Genomic DNA, 18060 nt, shown 5'->3' on the forward strand with positions numbered 1-18060 from the left:
GACACTACATACTGATATACACCTGAACATCAGCAGGAGAGGACTCTTTAAAGTAGAGACACTCCATACTGATATACACCTGAACATCAGCAGGAGAGAACTCTTTAAAGTAGAGACACTACATACTGATATACACCTGAACATCAGCAGGAGAGGACTCTTTAAAGTAGAGACACTACATACTGATATACACCTGAACATCAGCAGGAGAGGACTCTTTAAAGTAGAGACACTACATACTGATATACACCTGAACATCAGCAGGAGAGGACTTTTTAAAGTAAAGACAATAAATACTAAAATGAACCTGGATATTATAGCCGCTTTAAGAAAATAGGAATGAGGTCAGAGTAGCGACCTGTTCCTTCCCTCCCTTATCTTTAATGGTGTTGTTATTTTGAGTACAGTTATCAGCCTCAGTTCAATGTCAGATAAACTTGTACCTAGAGAGACATCAATAAAGCTCAAAATAAGCCGTGTTCATAGACGGTGAGAACAGCCAAGGACACATTGACTTAGTGCAGAGGTGCACGGTGTATCTGGTAATAAAAAGTAATGATGTTTAAATTCATATCGCCATTGACTTTCAATTTCATTTCGTATAAGACAAAGTGGTAGCTGTGACAGAATGTTGAGCAGCAGACAGATCGCGACTGCATATCATAGAGCCAGAATGTGTCTAGTTTATGCTGTGTTGGGCGGAATAAATATTCTTAAATGTCCACACACACACACACACACACACACACACACACACACACACACACACACACACACACACACACACACACACACACACACACACACACACACACACACACACACACACACACACACACACACACCAACAAACACACACACACACACACACACACACACACACACACACACACACACACACACACACACACACACACACACACACACACACACACACACACACACACACACATGACACGACTTATCCGCAGTGCAGTTGTCAGTGTTGCTGCCGTTGTTCGGCTTCACTTCTGTTTCTATAGAGACAGATGCATAGATTCCCTGTTATATCGCATCAGTTCAGGCTCTGACTGTTGACATGTATGCTTCGAGGGTAAAACCCATAATTATCTCTGCCAAGCTGAGAGGATTAGACATGCGGAAACAAACAGGACTGGTTCTGTTCCTCTGAGTGGAACTGGCACTCGGGGGTCTGCACATTAGACTTGATGACAGCACTGCAAGTTCACTTTAAAATCTTAGTTTCACATTTGTTAGAGATTAACCTACAATAGCAGGCCCGCTCCTTTCCACTTATCCCTGTCGCCATATATTCATGTGCTGAATTTAAGAGCATACACAGCAAGCGAATAGATTACATTTGTTCTTTAAACTTCCCTAGGCGATGACTTACCTAAAGACTGTTTGTCGGAGCTATACTTTGATTTATATAATTGAACAGTTACATTTGTATTTTCTTGCTTTTTTTGTTTATAGTAAAATTATTATTATTGAGTTTTATTATTTAAGTTAGTTAAAGTAGTTTTATGCTTTTATTTTGAAGGTGTATTTGGGCAGTGGGTGATTTGGGCACCGCTTAGCCGGCTAACTTCAGGGAAAGCTCAGGCTCTCCGGTCCTACAAAGCTGGTTCTCTTTTTAGCAGGCTAGATCTCCATGGTTACTTATTCTGAGCGGTAACCTGCCCCGGAGCAGGTTAGGTTGCAGGCTAAGAGCTCAACTCAGTGAAAGCACTGCCTGCTGACCAATCAGAGCTCAGTGTGCGGAGTTTAAAGCGATCAAGTCATATTACAGGAGAAAGGAAATACAGAAAAGCTGCAGTTGCAGGAAAGACGGCCGGCAAAAATCACCGAATGTGTGAACGTGAACATTAATAGAATATCACCTCCCATCTTCAGAGCAATCTGACTATTATAACATTAGCGTTAAGAAAGCTTACTTAAATATCTGCCACAACATAAGTAACTGGATCAGAGTAACATTAAGTACAGTCCGCGGCATATCACATCATAATGTATCATATATCTCCTTATCTGAGTCAGCTGAGCCGTATCTGGCCGTGCAACACTCACAGTGTCACATACTGTATGCAGAAGTATTATTTTAAGCAACACATTAAGTTGACGAAACACTCGAGTCAAATGTAATGAAAGTCAGATGGTGTCTTAGACGGGGCAGTGATATCATAAACCTGTTAATGTACGCATTCAAACACTTTTTCTGTTACCAGCTGTATTCACCTTGCAGGTGCAGCTATGTGGCTTTGATCCTGGATACAGTGTTTAAGTCATGGATGTTTAAAGTTTAACTTCTTCATATGTCTAATATTAAAGATCACTTTTCATTCAGGAAGTATGACGCTGCGCTGTCAGTACGCTTGTCCATGTTTGTGATTGGTCGAATGCTCCAGATACCACCCCTTTCATGTGAACGCACACCTAACTAGATAGGACACGGCTGGCTTGAGCGATCCACTTGATAACCAGCGTTGTAGGACCGTTTAGCGAGAGTGCGTATGTTTTGGATTAGGCCAACCGGATAACTCAAACATATCCAGGTTAGGTTGATCCAGCTTCGTAGTACAGGCCTCTGGTGTAATTGTATATATTTGAGACAGGTGTTGGTGGGAGTAGAGCACGAGTATGGAATATGGTTTTTACCAGGAAAAGCACAGGGAAAGAGTGTCATACCTTTGTCGTTGCATATCGTTTAAGGAATACAATCCTGTTGGCTTTTGGTGAACAGAACCAGGGAGATGATTATTGCCTGGCCGTCAATGAGCCCCTATATGGCAGGTCAAATACAAACCAGGAAGTAGCTCTGTAAACTGTGTTAAATCAAACCAGTTTGGGTTATAACTTGCTGTTTATAGCAAAAAAGATTGTCAGAATAATGGAGAGTGAAAATAATCGGTACTTCAATCAGGAGAGACGTGATGTATGGAATACATGTTTATTATCGGGTCACATTATATAAATGAAACATAATGATGACAGTTTATAACAAGTGAATGAAATGGTGTTTGGCGATTAGGCCCAGGTTTTGTAGGATATCATTCGGGAAGGGGAAGAACTGTTTCCGATGAACCCCCCTGGGTCTAGACACTCGTGGTGGTGATGAGTGGTTAGGTCCGGTTGGAAGGGAGAAGGTTGAGCTTGGCCCTGAGTTGGAAGCAGGAGGTAAAGGGGTGGAGGAGGGTTGCGCGTTGACACCTGGAAGACAGCTGATGGAAAAGGGGAGAGCATATATAGAGGGATTAACAGGTGCTATGATTAGGCTTGTGAACGGAGGGAAGTGATAGGTTAGCTGAGGAGTGGCGCTCCCTATCATTTAGTGAAGGGAGCGAGTATTGCCATGACGTGCAATACAAAGTGATAGGTCTTCCTGCCTGAACTTGCGCTGAGCTTCATTTGTTGGTTATCTGTCTGCACTTCTCTTTGCTCTCTAAATAGGCAATTTTTGGTTTTTTTCAGACTCTCTAAATACGCAAATTGAATCTTTGGGTAGGGTTAGGTTAGGCTGTTTAAAAAGTGGTGACAGATAAACCACAAGTACCAAAAACCTAAATTCGTGATAGGTTTTTTAACTTGATTATTTATTTATTTATTTATTTATTTATTTATTTATGTATTTATTTATGTATTTATGTATTTATTGTGATGCTATGAAATTACTTATCGTGTAAATTGGAATGATCCACATCTGTGCTCCCGGGTGTATCTGTGTGTTCCTGCATGTGTGCATGACGGAAACTGCTCATAACCTTTTGCCCCTTGCAGGATTAATAAAGTTGTTGATTGATAGTACTAACTAATCTGCTCTGTGTCTCTTCTAGCGTCACGGTCGCAGTCCAAACTACCACAACTGGGGTCGCCCTTTGCATCCACAATCTGCATGGAGCCGCAGGTATAAAAGATCACATTTACATCCTGTAATTGAGTTCAGCTTTTGCCTCAATGAATATTTAATACCCTCATTAAGCCTTAATTACAGACATGGGAACATCGAACCTCAGCTGTTGTTTAATGCTGCTATTAGCTTTATGACTCTTAACGTGCATCCAGCGTTGATTACATCTCTATTGGTTCATGAATATTACATAACTCCAATTCTAATTCAGAGGCTTCATCGTAACATGCACTTCAGCTACAGGGTAGAAGTGGCAATGCAATTATTCTTACCTGAGCTCCTCCAACAATGCAACATATATAATAAAATACAAAATAAAAAATAGTGCAAGAAGTCTGGATACATGTAAATAGAATAGGATGTGTACAAGAACAGAATATGAAATGAAATCATGTACATTATAGACCCTCCAGAAAAACGCGGGCAAAAATCCTTAATTATGCGATTAAACATGCGGGGTTTTTACGTGATTTTATGCGGTGAAATTGCGGGAAGTTGCGAAATATGCTAAATGTGCGGGAAAAAAGAATAAATGTTTTTTTAAATATTGGGCTGTCTTATTTATTCTCTCTCACACACAACCTGCCACTAACGTTAAACCCCTTTACTATTCAATTAAACACATTCAATGTTTATTTATTGTAAAAGCAATTGGGTTATTTTAATCTCACACCCCCCCCCCGCCCCCCCCCCCCACACTTCTCCGCCTCATTCTGTTTTCATTTACTCGTTCGTTATCTGACCAGCTTCAATCTTGTAGGCGACTCACTTCGTTTCTTGTAGCCCTCTAAAGGGTTTTGGAGGTTGATGCCTCGGTGAACGTGAGTTGTTTGGCTTTCTTGTCCGCAGCAGCAGAAAGCATTTTCGAATGTTTGAATGAATCAAAGTGGGTCGTCTCCGTCGATTTTCTCTTATGCTCCAACACACAGTTGCACGGGGTGCAGAATAGTTTCCCCCCACTTTTTGCCCGGTCTTTAGTAGAAATGTTCGTCGGTAAATGAGATGGATTAGATTTTTTCATCTTGGTGTTTTCTCTATCGTGTGAGCTCCACACGTTCACTCTATACAGTGTTGTTTACATTCTGTGATGCGCGAGCTGATGACGTCACGTCAACACGAGTGAACTTTTTTTTTCTCAACTTTGTGGAAAAATGCGGGGATTATGCGGCCTTTTGATAAATCTGCGCCATTTTGCTGATTATGCGGTAAATTCTACGATCGCAGAATCGCGTTTTTCTGGAGGGTCTAATATTAAGACACAATTAAATACGGTTCATTGTGGTGATAACTATTTGTATTTATGTTTGTTTTATTTTAACTTATTCATATTTCTTCTCAGCTTTACTTCAAGGGATTTCCATTTGGATCACGGTTGATGTTTTATCTAATTCTGTATTTATGTTAATATTGTTGTTATGTTTTCTTCTTGTTCTGTAAAGCACTCTGGGCTGCTTTGTGCATGAAAGGTGTGATAAGAATAAATCTAAAAAGAAAGTAGAAAGAAAGTGAGGACATAGAAAAGTATTTCTGCTAAAAAGTGAGCAATGACTGAATGACTGATGACTTGTGTTGAAAAGTGCGATATAAATAAACTTGCCTATATAACTGTTCTTCCACCAGGTCCAGCTCCAACAGCCTGGGTCGGAGGAGTTATGGGTTTGGTGGACCCCCTGTGGTGGGGGGGAGTCTCCGTGTCCAAAGCACTCGATCCCCCTACTCCTACACCTTCGCTGCCGAGCAGGAGTCCCTCCTCTCCCACCCTCGACACTCCCATCAGGCTCTCCCCCCTCATCAGAGATGGCAAAGGTACCCACATCCTTTACTCAAGTAGAAGTACAGATAGGCCTACTCGTGTTTAAAAATAATCTGGTGAAAGTAGAAGTACTGACTAAACTTCTTTACTCAAGTCAAAGTAAAGAGGGTTTGAAATGTCCTTCAGTAAAAAGTACCCATAACTAGCAGCTGTTTTAAAGAGTACCTGACCTCCCTTTATATTAATAGAACAATAATGTAATTGTTAGCTAATGAATGTTTCCATGGTGACCAACGGCAACATGACAACGTTTCCATTGGTCCCTCTTCTTTAGAGAAGACCAGGAAATGATGGATACACGGATCGTGTTCAAATCAATAGGCACGCAATGACTCTGAATAATAATGATCACGCCACCAAACACACATTCAGACTAAAGGAACCAGCCTGTTTGGAAAATGAGAGAAGTAGAAAGTACAGGTATTTGAGTTCAACATGTAAGAAGTAGAAAGTACAGGTATTTGAGTTCAACATGTAAGAAGTAGAAAGTACATGTATTTGAGTTCAACATGTAAGAAGTAGAAAGTACAGGTATTTGTGTTCAACATGTAAGAAGTAGAAAGTACAGGTATTTGAGTTCAACATGTAAGAAGTAGAAAGTACAGGTATTTGTGTTCAACATGTAAGAAGTAGAAAGTACAGGTATTTGAGTTCAACATGTAAGAAGTAGAAAGTACAGGTATTTGAGTTCAACATGTAAGAAGTAGAAAGTACAGGTATTTGGGTTCAACATGTAAGAAGTAGAAAGTACAGGTATTTGTGTTCAACATGTAAGAAGTAGAAAGTACAGGTATTTGAGTTCAACATGTAAGAAGTAGAAAGTAAATGTATTTGAGTTCAACATGTAAGAAGTAGAAAGTACAGGTATTTGTGTTCAACATGTAAGAAGTAGAAAGTACAGGTATTTGTGTTCAACATGTAAGAAGTAGAAAGTACAGGTATTTGTGTTCAACATGTAAGAAGTAGAAAGTACAGGTATTTGAGTTCAACATGTAAGAAGTAGAAAGTACAGGTATTTGGGTTCAACATGTAAGAAGTCAAAGTAAAAAGTAGTCAGAAAGATAAGTAGTGGAGTAAAGTACTGATACCAGAAACATTTACTTAAGTACAGAAACAAAGTATTTGTACTCCTCTGCCTCTCATCATCCACCTCCACTTTTCCTCTCCAGGCGCTTTTCTGCGAGGAGGGATCGTCGGGCTCTTTCTCTGGAGCTTCCTGAGCTCAGAGGCCATCCTCCAGGTTTCCCTCCCGTCCAATCAGCAGACCCCGGGAGGAGGGGGGGGTCCGGGGCGGGGGGGTCGATCACCGGGGGGTCTGTCGCAGGAAGTGGGGTGGACCATCGGGATTGTAACGGCAAAACACCGCACACTCAGCTGATGGCCGAGGTTTACCCTCAGGTCAACGCACGCAAGGACAGAACCGACCTCGACGAAGAGACGGATTATGTGAGTGGAACAGATCTTTATCTTTATCGCAATATATAGATAAATATAATTTGTGAAGAGGCCCTGGTATTCTGCTTTCTGGATTTGACTTTTACTGTAGTGTCTCATATATGTTTGTGTGCATGTACAGTAAATGGTCTGCAAAGGCTAAAATCACTGAGTTCCCTCCAGAGGGAGTTTCTCGGGAACATAGAGACATCCCTGTGTAACATTTATGCTGCTATTGACTAGCACTCAGACACATTGTACGTGATCGGCTAAGGGGCGTGACCTCTCTAAGCAGGTTGACCAATCACAACAGAGCCGGCCAGTTAACCAATCAGAGTAGACTGGGTTCTGGTTTCAGACAGAGGTTGAAAAGAGGTGCTGCAGCACAGACAGTATGAGACACTACATACTGATATACACCTGAACATCAGCAGGCGAGAACTCTTTAAAGTAGAGACACTACATACTGATATACACCTGAACATCAGCAGGAGAGGACTCTTTAAAGTAGAGACACTACATACTGATATACACCTGGACATCAGCAGGAGAGGACTCTTTAAAGTAGAGACACTACATACTGATATACACCTGAACATCAGCAGGAGAGGACTCTTTAAAGTAGAGACACTACATACTGATATACACCTGAACATCAGCAGGAGAGGACTCTTTAAAGTAGAGACACTACATACTGATATACACCTGAACATCAGCAGGAGAGGACTCTTTAAAGTAGAGACACTACATACTGATATACACCTGAACATCAGCAGGAGAGGACTCTTTAAAGTAGAGAGACTACATACTGATATACACCTGAACATCAGCAGGAGAGGACTCTTTAAAGTAGAGACACTACATACTGATATACACCTGAACATCAGCAGGAGAGGACTCTTTAAAGTAGAGACACTACATACTGATATATACCTGAAACTTCAGCAGGAGAGGACTCTTTAAAGTAGAGACACTACATACTGATATATACCTGAAACTTCAGCAGGAGAGGACTCTTTAAAGTAGAGACACTACACACTGATATACACCTGAACATCAGCAGGAGAGGACTCTTTAAAGTAGAGACACTACATACTGATATACACCTGAACATCAGCAGGAGAGGACTCTTTAAAGTAGAGATACTACATACTGATATACACTTGAACATCAGCAGGAGAGGACTCTTTAAAGTAGAGACACTACACACTGATATACACCTGAACATCAGCAGGAGAGGACTCTTTAAAGTAGAGACACTACTTACTGATATACACCTGAACATCAGCAGGAGAGGACTCTTTAAAGTAGATACACTACATACTGATATATACCTGAAACTTCAGCAGGAGAGGACTCTTTAAAGTAGAGACACTACATACTGATATGCACCTGAACATCAGCAGGAGAGGACTCTTTAAAGTAGATACACTACACACTGATATACACCTGAACATCAGCAGGAGAGGACTCTTTAAAGTAGATACACTACACACTGATATACACCTGAACATCAGCAGGAGAGGACTCTTTAAAGTAGATACACTACACACTGATATACACCTGAACATCAGCAGGAGAGGACTCTTTAAAGTAGATACACTACATACTGATATACACCTGAACATCAGCAGGAGAGGACTCTTTAAAGTAGAGACACTACATACTGATATACACCTGAACATCAGCAGGAGAGGACTCTTTAAAGTAGATACACTACACACTGATATACACCTGAACATCAGCAGGAGAGGACTCTTTAAAGTAGAGACACTACATACTAATATACACCTGAATATCAGCAGGAGAGGACTCTTTAAAGTAGAGACACTACATACTGATATGCACCTGAACATCAGCAGGAGAGGACTCTTTAAAGTAGAGACACTACATACTAATATACACCTGAATATCAGCAGGAGAGGACTCTTTAAAGTAGAGACACTACATACTGATATACACCTGAACATCAGCAGGAGAGGACTCTTTAAAGTAGATAGGACCCCTTTAAGAAAAAAGGCCTTAATAGCAACACATCAATGAGTAATCACAACCTCTTAGCGATGATGCCTCTGAAATGTATTAATCTTATATATTTCATTCTGTTGTTTATTTGTTTGCCTTGACAACACTGTGAAACACAACATAAATCATAATCATGGTGGTAGTGGGTGTACAGATGAGGCAGCGGTATTAGTTTATCTTATCTCTGCAGGGGCTTCACACTCACTTTATGAAATCTCCAAGCGTGCCATGAATAATTCAATCGTTTTAATGTCATTGTAAATAAAATGAAAATAAAATAAAGTTACCCCCAGCTTTCTTTCTTCTCATGTCTGTTCCTGTTTCCCTCCTGCCTCCTCCAGAGTATGTGTTTCCGTGTCCAGAAGATGATGGAGGTGTACAAGCCCGAGTGGTGTGAATCGAGAGAGGCGTGGTCCGTCTACCTCTTCTCCCCCCAGAACAGGTGAGTGCTTCAAATAAACATCACTCAAAACCACTGAAACCCAGCTCTGGTTTCAATGTTGGAGGTTTCTTGTTCTGGGTACAATCTAGACCAGGGGTGTCAACATCTTGGCCCTTAAGAGCTTGCAAAGAATATAATAAGTTTATTATATGTTACATGTGTCTTTACAGAATCACATTGCCCATAAACTACATGTCCCACAATGCATCTTGTATTCTGACATGAGCCCTGAAGAGACTTGCAATGACTTGCCCTAGACTTCTGCTTTCAGACGTACTTAATTATGACGTTATTACTCTATTCGATAATAATCCAATGCAGAGGCAATAATGTAATTTAATACATCATTTTATAAATATCATATATTTATACATGTATTTTTATATAGTCTTAAAGTTAAAACCAGCCCTTTGAGTGCAACCGTAATGCTGATGTGGCCCGCGATATATTTAGAGGCAAATCAGGTAACGATACGCTTCAACATTTCTCCTGTAACTAATGTCAGAAAGCAAATAAACAAATGATTTCACTTCTTTACGTCAAACAAGTTACAGCAATTCCAAAGTCATGAGAGTGTTATGCAATAGAGCACATGTGTCCAACTCAAGGCCCGGGGGCCAAATCAGGCCCTTGGTGGATTTAATTGCAGCCCGCAGGATCATTTCTAATAACTATTAGATCTGGCCCGCCGGTATATTGCACGCACACCTTCTCTCCATCCTGAGGGTCTCCTCAGCTCAGAGCCTGAGCCCAAACATTGATGACCTTGCACCCAAGATGAAATGCCAAGTATAGCACTCTCGGTTCAGCTGATCAGTTGCTCCTGAGGGTGCCAAAAACTAAGTCTAAGCGCAGAGCGGACCGTGCTTTCTCTGCTGCCGCCCCTAAACTGTGGAACGACCTGCCCTTGCTGATCAGACGGGCTCCCACACTGTCTGCTCTTAAAACCCACCTCTTCTCCTTAGCATTCGGAAACAAGTAGATTGTTGCTTTTAGTTGCTTTCAGTGGTCTATTGTTTTTATTATATGGCTGTTTTATTATTATTTATTTTTTAATCATTACGTTTAATCTGGTTTGTTTTGTGTTTGTATCTTTTATTTTAAATGTATTTATTTTATGTTTTGTGAGCTTATCTCTCTGTACAGCACTTTGGTCTCGAAGTTTTTAAAGTGCTATATAAATAAAGTTGGATTGGATTAGATCTGAACTAGCATCACAGAGCAGCACACTGAGTTTAATGGATGTTTCCTTCTGCACTTTCTCTCTCACGACAACAGGGCATGTTTGGTTTCTCTTTGAGGGAAATAGTTTTGTTGAAGCTGTTGTTGGCCTGTGGGAAAATGTACTCATAAGAAATGACTCTGGAGAAGCTGCAGATAGAGCCATAAGAAATGAATCAGCTGATTATTTAATGTTTAATGTTGTTTTTATAGGCAATCATTGAAGCTTTGTTAGTTCCAGGTTTAATATGTGCAATAAGTTCATTTCAATAAGTTCTGCAATAATAATTGAACCAGTCCGGCCCTCGACTAGTACCCATTTTTTTATTTTGGCCCACTGTGTATTTGAGTTTGACCCCCCTGCTAAAGGATTTTTTGAAGATTTGTAGGCAGATTTTTGGGGCCATAAATGAATATAATAGACCCTCCAGAAAAACGCTATTCTGCGATCGCAGAATTTACCGCATAATCAGCAAAATGGCGCAGATTTTTAAAAGGCCGCATAATCCCAGCATTTTTCCACACAAAGTTGAGGGAGAAAAAAAAGTTATCTCGTCTTGACGTGACGTCATCAGCTCGCGCATCACAGAATGTAAACAACACTGTATAGAGTGAAAGTGTGGAGCTCACACGATAGAGAAAACACCAAGATGAAAAAATCTAATCCATCTCAGTTACCGACGAACATTTCTACTAAAGACCGGGCAAAAAGTGGGGGGAAACTATTCTGCACCCCGTGCAACTGTGTTGGAGCATAAGAGAAAATCGACGGGGACGACCCACTTTGATTCATTCAAACATTCGAAAATGCTTTCTGCTGCTGCGGACAAGAAAGCCAAACAACTCACGTTCACCGAGGCATCAACCTCAAAAACCCTTTCGAGGGCTCCAAGAAACGAAGTGAGTAGCCTACAAGATTGAAGCTGGTCAGATAACGACCTGTGTGTGTGTGTGTGTGTGTGTGTGTGTGTGTGTGTGTGTGTGTGTGTGTGTGTGTATGTGTGTGTGTGTGATTAAAATAGCCCAATTGCTTTTACAATAATAAACATTGAATGTGTTTAATTGAATAGTAAAGGGGTTTAACGTTAGTGGCAGGTTGTGTGTGAGAGAGAATAAATAAGACAGCCCAATATTTTTAAAAATTGTTATTATTTTTCCCGCATATTTCGCAACTTCCCGCAATTTCACTGCATAAAATCACATAAAAACCCCGCATGTTTAATCGCATAATCAAGGATTTTTGCCCGCGTTTTTCTGGAGGGTCTAATATAAAGACGCCAATGTTCACATTCTTCAAACCCTTTTTCATTGAACTGATCTTGACCAAAAGGCGAAAGAAAGGTCCATCAAAGTGTAAAGCATCTCTCTGGTTGAGTCAGCTCTTGGGATAGTTTCCTCCGGCAGTGTTTCCACCAAGCCTGTCCGTTCAGCACTGAGGCGCAGAGAAACAAAGTGTGGAGAGACGAGTCGACAAGCAAGACCAATGGCGCTGAAAACAAACGTTAACAAACATTACAAGCTCTGTCTGCAGCTCTGTGGAGAACACTCGCACCATCCGTCTGGAAGCTGCTGTTCCACACACGGCTTGTAAAAGTGATGTCACGTTGTTTCCTACAAACCATTTAGTTCTTCTCCAGACTGCGTTATTGATACCTGTGTGTTCATCTGGGTTTCCAGCCTTCAACGCATTGAACGGCTTGTAAACGTGATGTCGCTGTGTTTCCTAAACACCCCCCCCTCCAGACGGCGTGATTGGCTCTGGGCTCCTGTGTGTTCATCTGTGTTTGCCGCTTTCTTCCAGCCTCCGATGCATTGCTTGGTAGAAAGTCCCCTGAAAGCAACCTGAAGGAAGAATCACTCAGTCACCCCCCCGCTCACTCACCCGACTCCCTGCGTGCTGATAGCCACTTTAAGGGAAGTCGGGCCCCAGGGCGCTGTTTTGGCATCCTGGCAGGTGCCATCTGTCAGCTGTGTGTGTGTGTGTGTGTGTGTGTGTGTGTGTGTGTGTGTGTGTGTGTGTGTGTGTGTGTGTGTGTGTGTGTGTGTGTGTGTGTGTGTGTGTGTGTGTGTGTGTGTGTGTGTGTGTGTGTGTGTGTGTGTGTGTGTGTGTGTGTGTGTGTGTGTGTGTGTGTGTGTGTGTGTGTGAAACCAGCATTAGGCCATATTTCTGCTAGTGTTGTGTATGTGGAGGACTCTGCATATGGGAGCGTGTGAACATATGTGTGTGTACGCCTCAGTGTTGTGTGTGTGTGTGTGTGTGTGTGTGTGTTTGTGTGTGTGTTCTAACAAGTGTACCTCAGCATAATTAAAGCAGGCAACCAATCAAACACATGGTAAATGGACTGTACTCATAGCGCTTAATCCAGTCTTTACGTCCCCTCAAGGCACTAGACATACATGTCATCATTCACACCCATTCATACAGAGCAGTGTACCTTGCTCTAGGAACTAACATTCACACACCGTTGGCCATCGGAGCACCTCAGGGTTCAGTATCTTGCCCAAGGATACATCGACATGTTGACTGCACTGCTGGGGTCGAACCAGCAACCTTCTGGTTCAAAGACGCCCTTTCAACCTGTTTCTAATGATGTAATCCCAGTGATTATCTGAGTCATAAAGGTTTGAAGAGGTCTGCTACACCCATGAGTAGGCTTAGATCAACATTTAGTCATGGTTGCTCACTGAGGCTAATACAAGGAGGCGTAGATTGCTAGCAGCGTAGCTTAAATGATGAGAACAAAGGATGAAGGAAGTAGTATATATAAACTGAGCATTTCAGCTAAAAAAGGGTCAACACACAGGAGACACAGTTTGCCAAACAGAAATTCAACGTTGCATTATGAAAACTTACTGGCACTGAATTTGGTTAAAACTATCACATGTAGTATAAGCCTATATACTGTCCCTGCTACTGCAGTATTGTTGATCTTTTTAAAGAACATTTTAATCGTCCAGAGTTGTTTATATTGTTTATTTTCGATATGCCATTTTTCTTTTGATTTTGTAATTGTTAACACTATTCCACTTTTTAAGTATTTGTATTTTAATGTTGAACACACTGCTCCTGTAACAAAATAATTTCCCGCATTGGGATTGATAATCTATCCATCTATCTATCTATCTATCTATCTATCTATATATATATATATATCCATCCATCTATCTATCTATCCATCTATCTCTCTATCCATCTATCCATCTATCTCTCTATCCATCTATCCATCTATCTATCTATCTATCTATCTATCCATCCATCGATCTATCTATCTATCTATCTCTCTATCTCTATCTCTCTATCCATCTATCTATCCATCTCTCTATCTATCTATCTATCTATCTCTCTATCCATCTATCCATCTATCTATCTATCTATCTATCTATCCATCCATCGATCTATCTATCTATCTATCTCTCTATCTCTCTATCCATCTATCTATCCATCTCTCTATCTATCTATCTATCTATCTATCTTTCTGTCTATCTCTCTATCTATCTATCTATCTATCCATCTATCCATCTATCCATCTATCCATCTATCCATCTATCCATCTATCTATCCATCTATCCATCTATCCATCTATCCATCTATCCATCTATCCATCTATCCATCTATCCATCTATCTATCTATCTATCTATCTATCTATCTATCTATCTATCCATCCATCTATCTTTCTATATATCTATCTATCTATCCATCTATCTATCTATCCATCCATCTATCTTTCTATCTATCTATCTATCTATCCATCTATAAGATTCAACAAAGCAAAAGTCAAAAAAAAAAAATTCAGGACAGTTTTGTCCTCTAATGACTTTCAGAGATACACCAGGGTTTAGTGTTTAACTAACGTTTCATGTTTAAAACCCTTCATAAGAAACATTTACACATGTTAGCTTGACCCAGAACTACCTATTCCTGGCACCAAACCTAACGTCCCCGAAACTGAAACGTTACAAAACTGTGAAAATGTCATAATTGTGGATATGCTCATGACCAACTGCCATCAAAGCATTACACTGGAACTTAACATAACCACTCATCAGGCCAATGATATTCTAAACGGGCGCCCACAAAAGGAGAAAGAAGCAAACAGTTGTGCTGTCTCTGGTTGGATAAGTATCCAACAAAGCCACTGATCAATGTCAGGGGACAGGGTTGCCAGATCTGAATCGATAGATAAAGGGACAGGTTGCCAAGTCTGGAGGAAAAGCAGTCAGATTAGCACATTGATTGTGTCTCTCTAGGGGAGCAGGTGCAGCAGGTAGTCCTTCACTGTGGAGCGTTATTTAAATCCATTCAGCGATACCTACACCAAAGCTTCTTATCAAAAGATGAGAACGGTGAGCTGAGCCAACTTGGATTCTTTACTCTGAACAATTGTGGGCGACCAGCAGAGCCAAATAAATCAGCATTGAAGCAAAAAAGTTGATAAGAAAGACAAGAAATGTAGACAACAATGAAAATGTGTGTGTATTTGAGAGTCATCAGCGCACAGTGACATTATCCGTACCTTTCTGCATTCAACCCTCTGAGACCCACAATAGGACATTTTTGTTTTTGTATATTTTTGAGACCTTTGGTCATGAAGGATGGGTCATGACCGAAAGAACGAGATCGCGGGTACAAGCGGCCAAGATGGGTTTTCTCCGCAGGGTGGCTGGTGTCTCCCTTAGGGATAAGGTGAGAAGTTCAGTCATCCGGGAGGGACTCGGAGTTGAACCGCTCCTCCTTCGCGTCGAAAGGAGCCAGTTGAGGTGGTTCGGGCACCTAGTTAGGATGCCACCTTGGCGTCTCCCTAGGGAGGTGTTCCAGGCACGTCCAGCTGGGGAGGAGACCGAGGGGTAGACCTAGGACCAGGTGGAGGGATTATATCTCTTCGCTGGCCTGGGAGCGCCTTGGGATCCCCCAGTCAGAGCTGGTTGATGTGGCCAGGGAAAAGAAAGTTTTGGGCTCTCTGCTGGAACTGCTACCTCCGCGACCCGACCACGGATAAGCGGGAGAAGATGGATGGATGGATATTTTTGAGATATTTGAGTTTTACACATCCCAGAAATAAGCACAATCTCAGGTAATGTTATTTGTCACTCATTAAAGACTTATATACACTATAGGCCTAATAGGGGATATTTGCCCATAAAACCCAAAACAAACAGAGCTTGAAATTTGTACTTATTTTGATAAACAGAACTTCTAATCATAATACGGAAATAAATATTAAACACAGAAAATTGCACCCATTCGTTGTGATTGTGCCAGAAGTCATTAGAAGCTTCTAACTTCTTCTGTTCATGAGTTATGCCCATTCGATGGGCGTTTTTTTTTTGTCAGGAATTGTCATTTTTCTGTTCACAAACGAATGGATGTTGTCTTTTTTGTTTATTCTGCGCATACATTCTCCTCATAGTGTACACCGCTTGGCAAACCCAGAGACATGTGTGATTTGATGAATGTAAGATGTGTTTCCTTTGGTCTCTGGTAATGGCGTCTAATCCCATTTGAGCATTCATCAGCATTGTGTGCCAGAAGTTTTCATAAAATGACTTTTAATCCAGATTTCCGCTGCATTTGACCTCACACTTTTAGGACTTTGGAAGTTTTTACACTAATTTCTTTGCAGGATGAAGGATTTTAGTTGTTGGATGTTTGTGTCTTAAGCTATCAGAGCAACGAGCTGAGCAGCGTGCGGGGAGAAACTGCTTAATTCAATATTGTATCGCTTTTACTAAGTCCATTTTTCTTGGATAAATTGCCTCCCTGTAAAAACATCCTTCTTCCTAACCCTAGAACAGTGCTTCTCAAAGTGTGGTCCACTGGTGGTCCGTGAGCGCCTCCTAGTGGTCCGTGAGTATATTGGTAAAATATGACATTTGAAATAAATAAATACATTTCAGTTTTCCGCACTCTCGCGGGAATATCTCCGCAATGGAGCGAGGTTAAGTTTCACTTTCAATTGCATGATATAGCCCAGAGCAACACCTTCATCACACATGTTGCCACGTGTTTGTACCATTTTCAGGCGATTTGTAATCTGTTCTAGAAAAACGATGTGTTTTTTTATATTTGTGGAGTTAGGTGGTCCGCGAGTGTTTTTTTATTGGTTAAGTGGTCCTTGGTATGAAAAAGTTTGAGAAACACTGCCCTAGAAAGACTCTTAACCCTTAGATTTCTCTGAAGATGTTCGAAATATCTTTAGCTGTCATGATGCAGTTACTCATAAATGCAAACCCTTAAAGACCACTCTTGAACAAGTCTCTCATTCTCGTCATGTTGTCTGCCAGAAATTGTCATAACATTACTTTTATCAAATTGTTTGCCACACACCTCACACTTGTAAGGTCTTTGAAGTTTTGTTCACTCATTTCTTTACAGAATGGAGGATTTTAGTGGTGGGTCTTCAGTTCTTTTAAGAAACAAGTTGGGCAATCATAAGCGACAGCCGAGCAGTGTGCGGGGAGAAACTTAATTCAATGTTTTTACTCTTTTGCTCGCCATTTGTCTTGGAGAGGAGGAAAACAGGTTTTCACTAACCTAACCATAGAAGGACTCTTAACCCTAAGATTGCTTATAAGATGATTGAAAAATCTTCAGCTGTCATGATGCAGTCACCCATACATACAAACTTTTAAAGATAATTATCCTCATGTTGACTACCAGAAATTGTCATAAAATTACTTACATTTGACCTCACACTTTTAAGACTTTTTTCCACAAATGCCTTTGCAAATTGGAGGACTTTAGTCGTGGGAAGCCTGGGTCTCCTAACCCTAACCCTACATGGACGCTAGGGCTGCTCAATTAATCTTATTTTAATCGCAATTACGATTATGGCTTGTAACGATTACGAAAACAACGTAATCGAAATAAAAAGAATATTTTTTTATTATTACTTTTTTTTTTCAAATACATTTTTTTTTAATTGTTTTTTCAGTTAAATTCTACTTAAAGTTCAGGGTAATCAACTGTTAAAAACATACTGTTCATATTTTTTTTATCTAATAAATTGATGTTTTCAAAGTAAATGGATAACCGTTATAATACTCGTGATATCAATTATTGACCCAAATAATCGAGATTATGATTTTTGCCATAATCGAGCAGCCCTAACGGACGCTTAACCTAACCTAATCTCAACGCTAAGACTTCTCCACATGATGCAGTCACCCATGCATGCAAACCCCTAAAGACACTTCTTTAACATCTCTCTCTTTCTCCA

The 18060-nt window shown here is 40.7% G+C and overlaps 1 protein-coding gene across 1 annotated transcript in view; it reads left to right on the forward strand.

The window, feature by feature from the left end:
* Positions 1–18060, forward strand: part of LOC307045185 (voltage-dependent T-type calcium channel subunit alpha-1I-like) — a 211457-nt gene that overhangs the window by 119646 nt on the left and 73751 nt on the right. The window contains exons 15-18 of the mRNA XM_079690718.1: positions 3834–3904; positions 5528–5713; positions 6890–7166; positions 9521–9622. Coding sequence (XP_079546844.1) covers positions 3834–3904; positions 5528–5713; positions 6890–7166; positions 9521–9622 — 636 coding nt within the window. The remainder of the gene's footprint in view (positions 1–3833; positions 3905–5527; positions 5714–6889; positions 7167–9520; positions 9623–18060) is intronic.

Source organism: Notothenia rossii (assembly GCF_949606895.1).
Source record: "Notothenia rossii genome assembly, chromosome: 1".
Taxonomy (NCBI): Eukaryota; Metazoa; Chordata; class Actinopteri; order Perciformes; family Nototheniidae; genus Notothenia; species Notothenia rossii.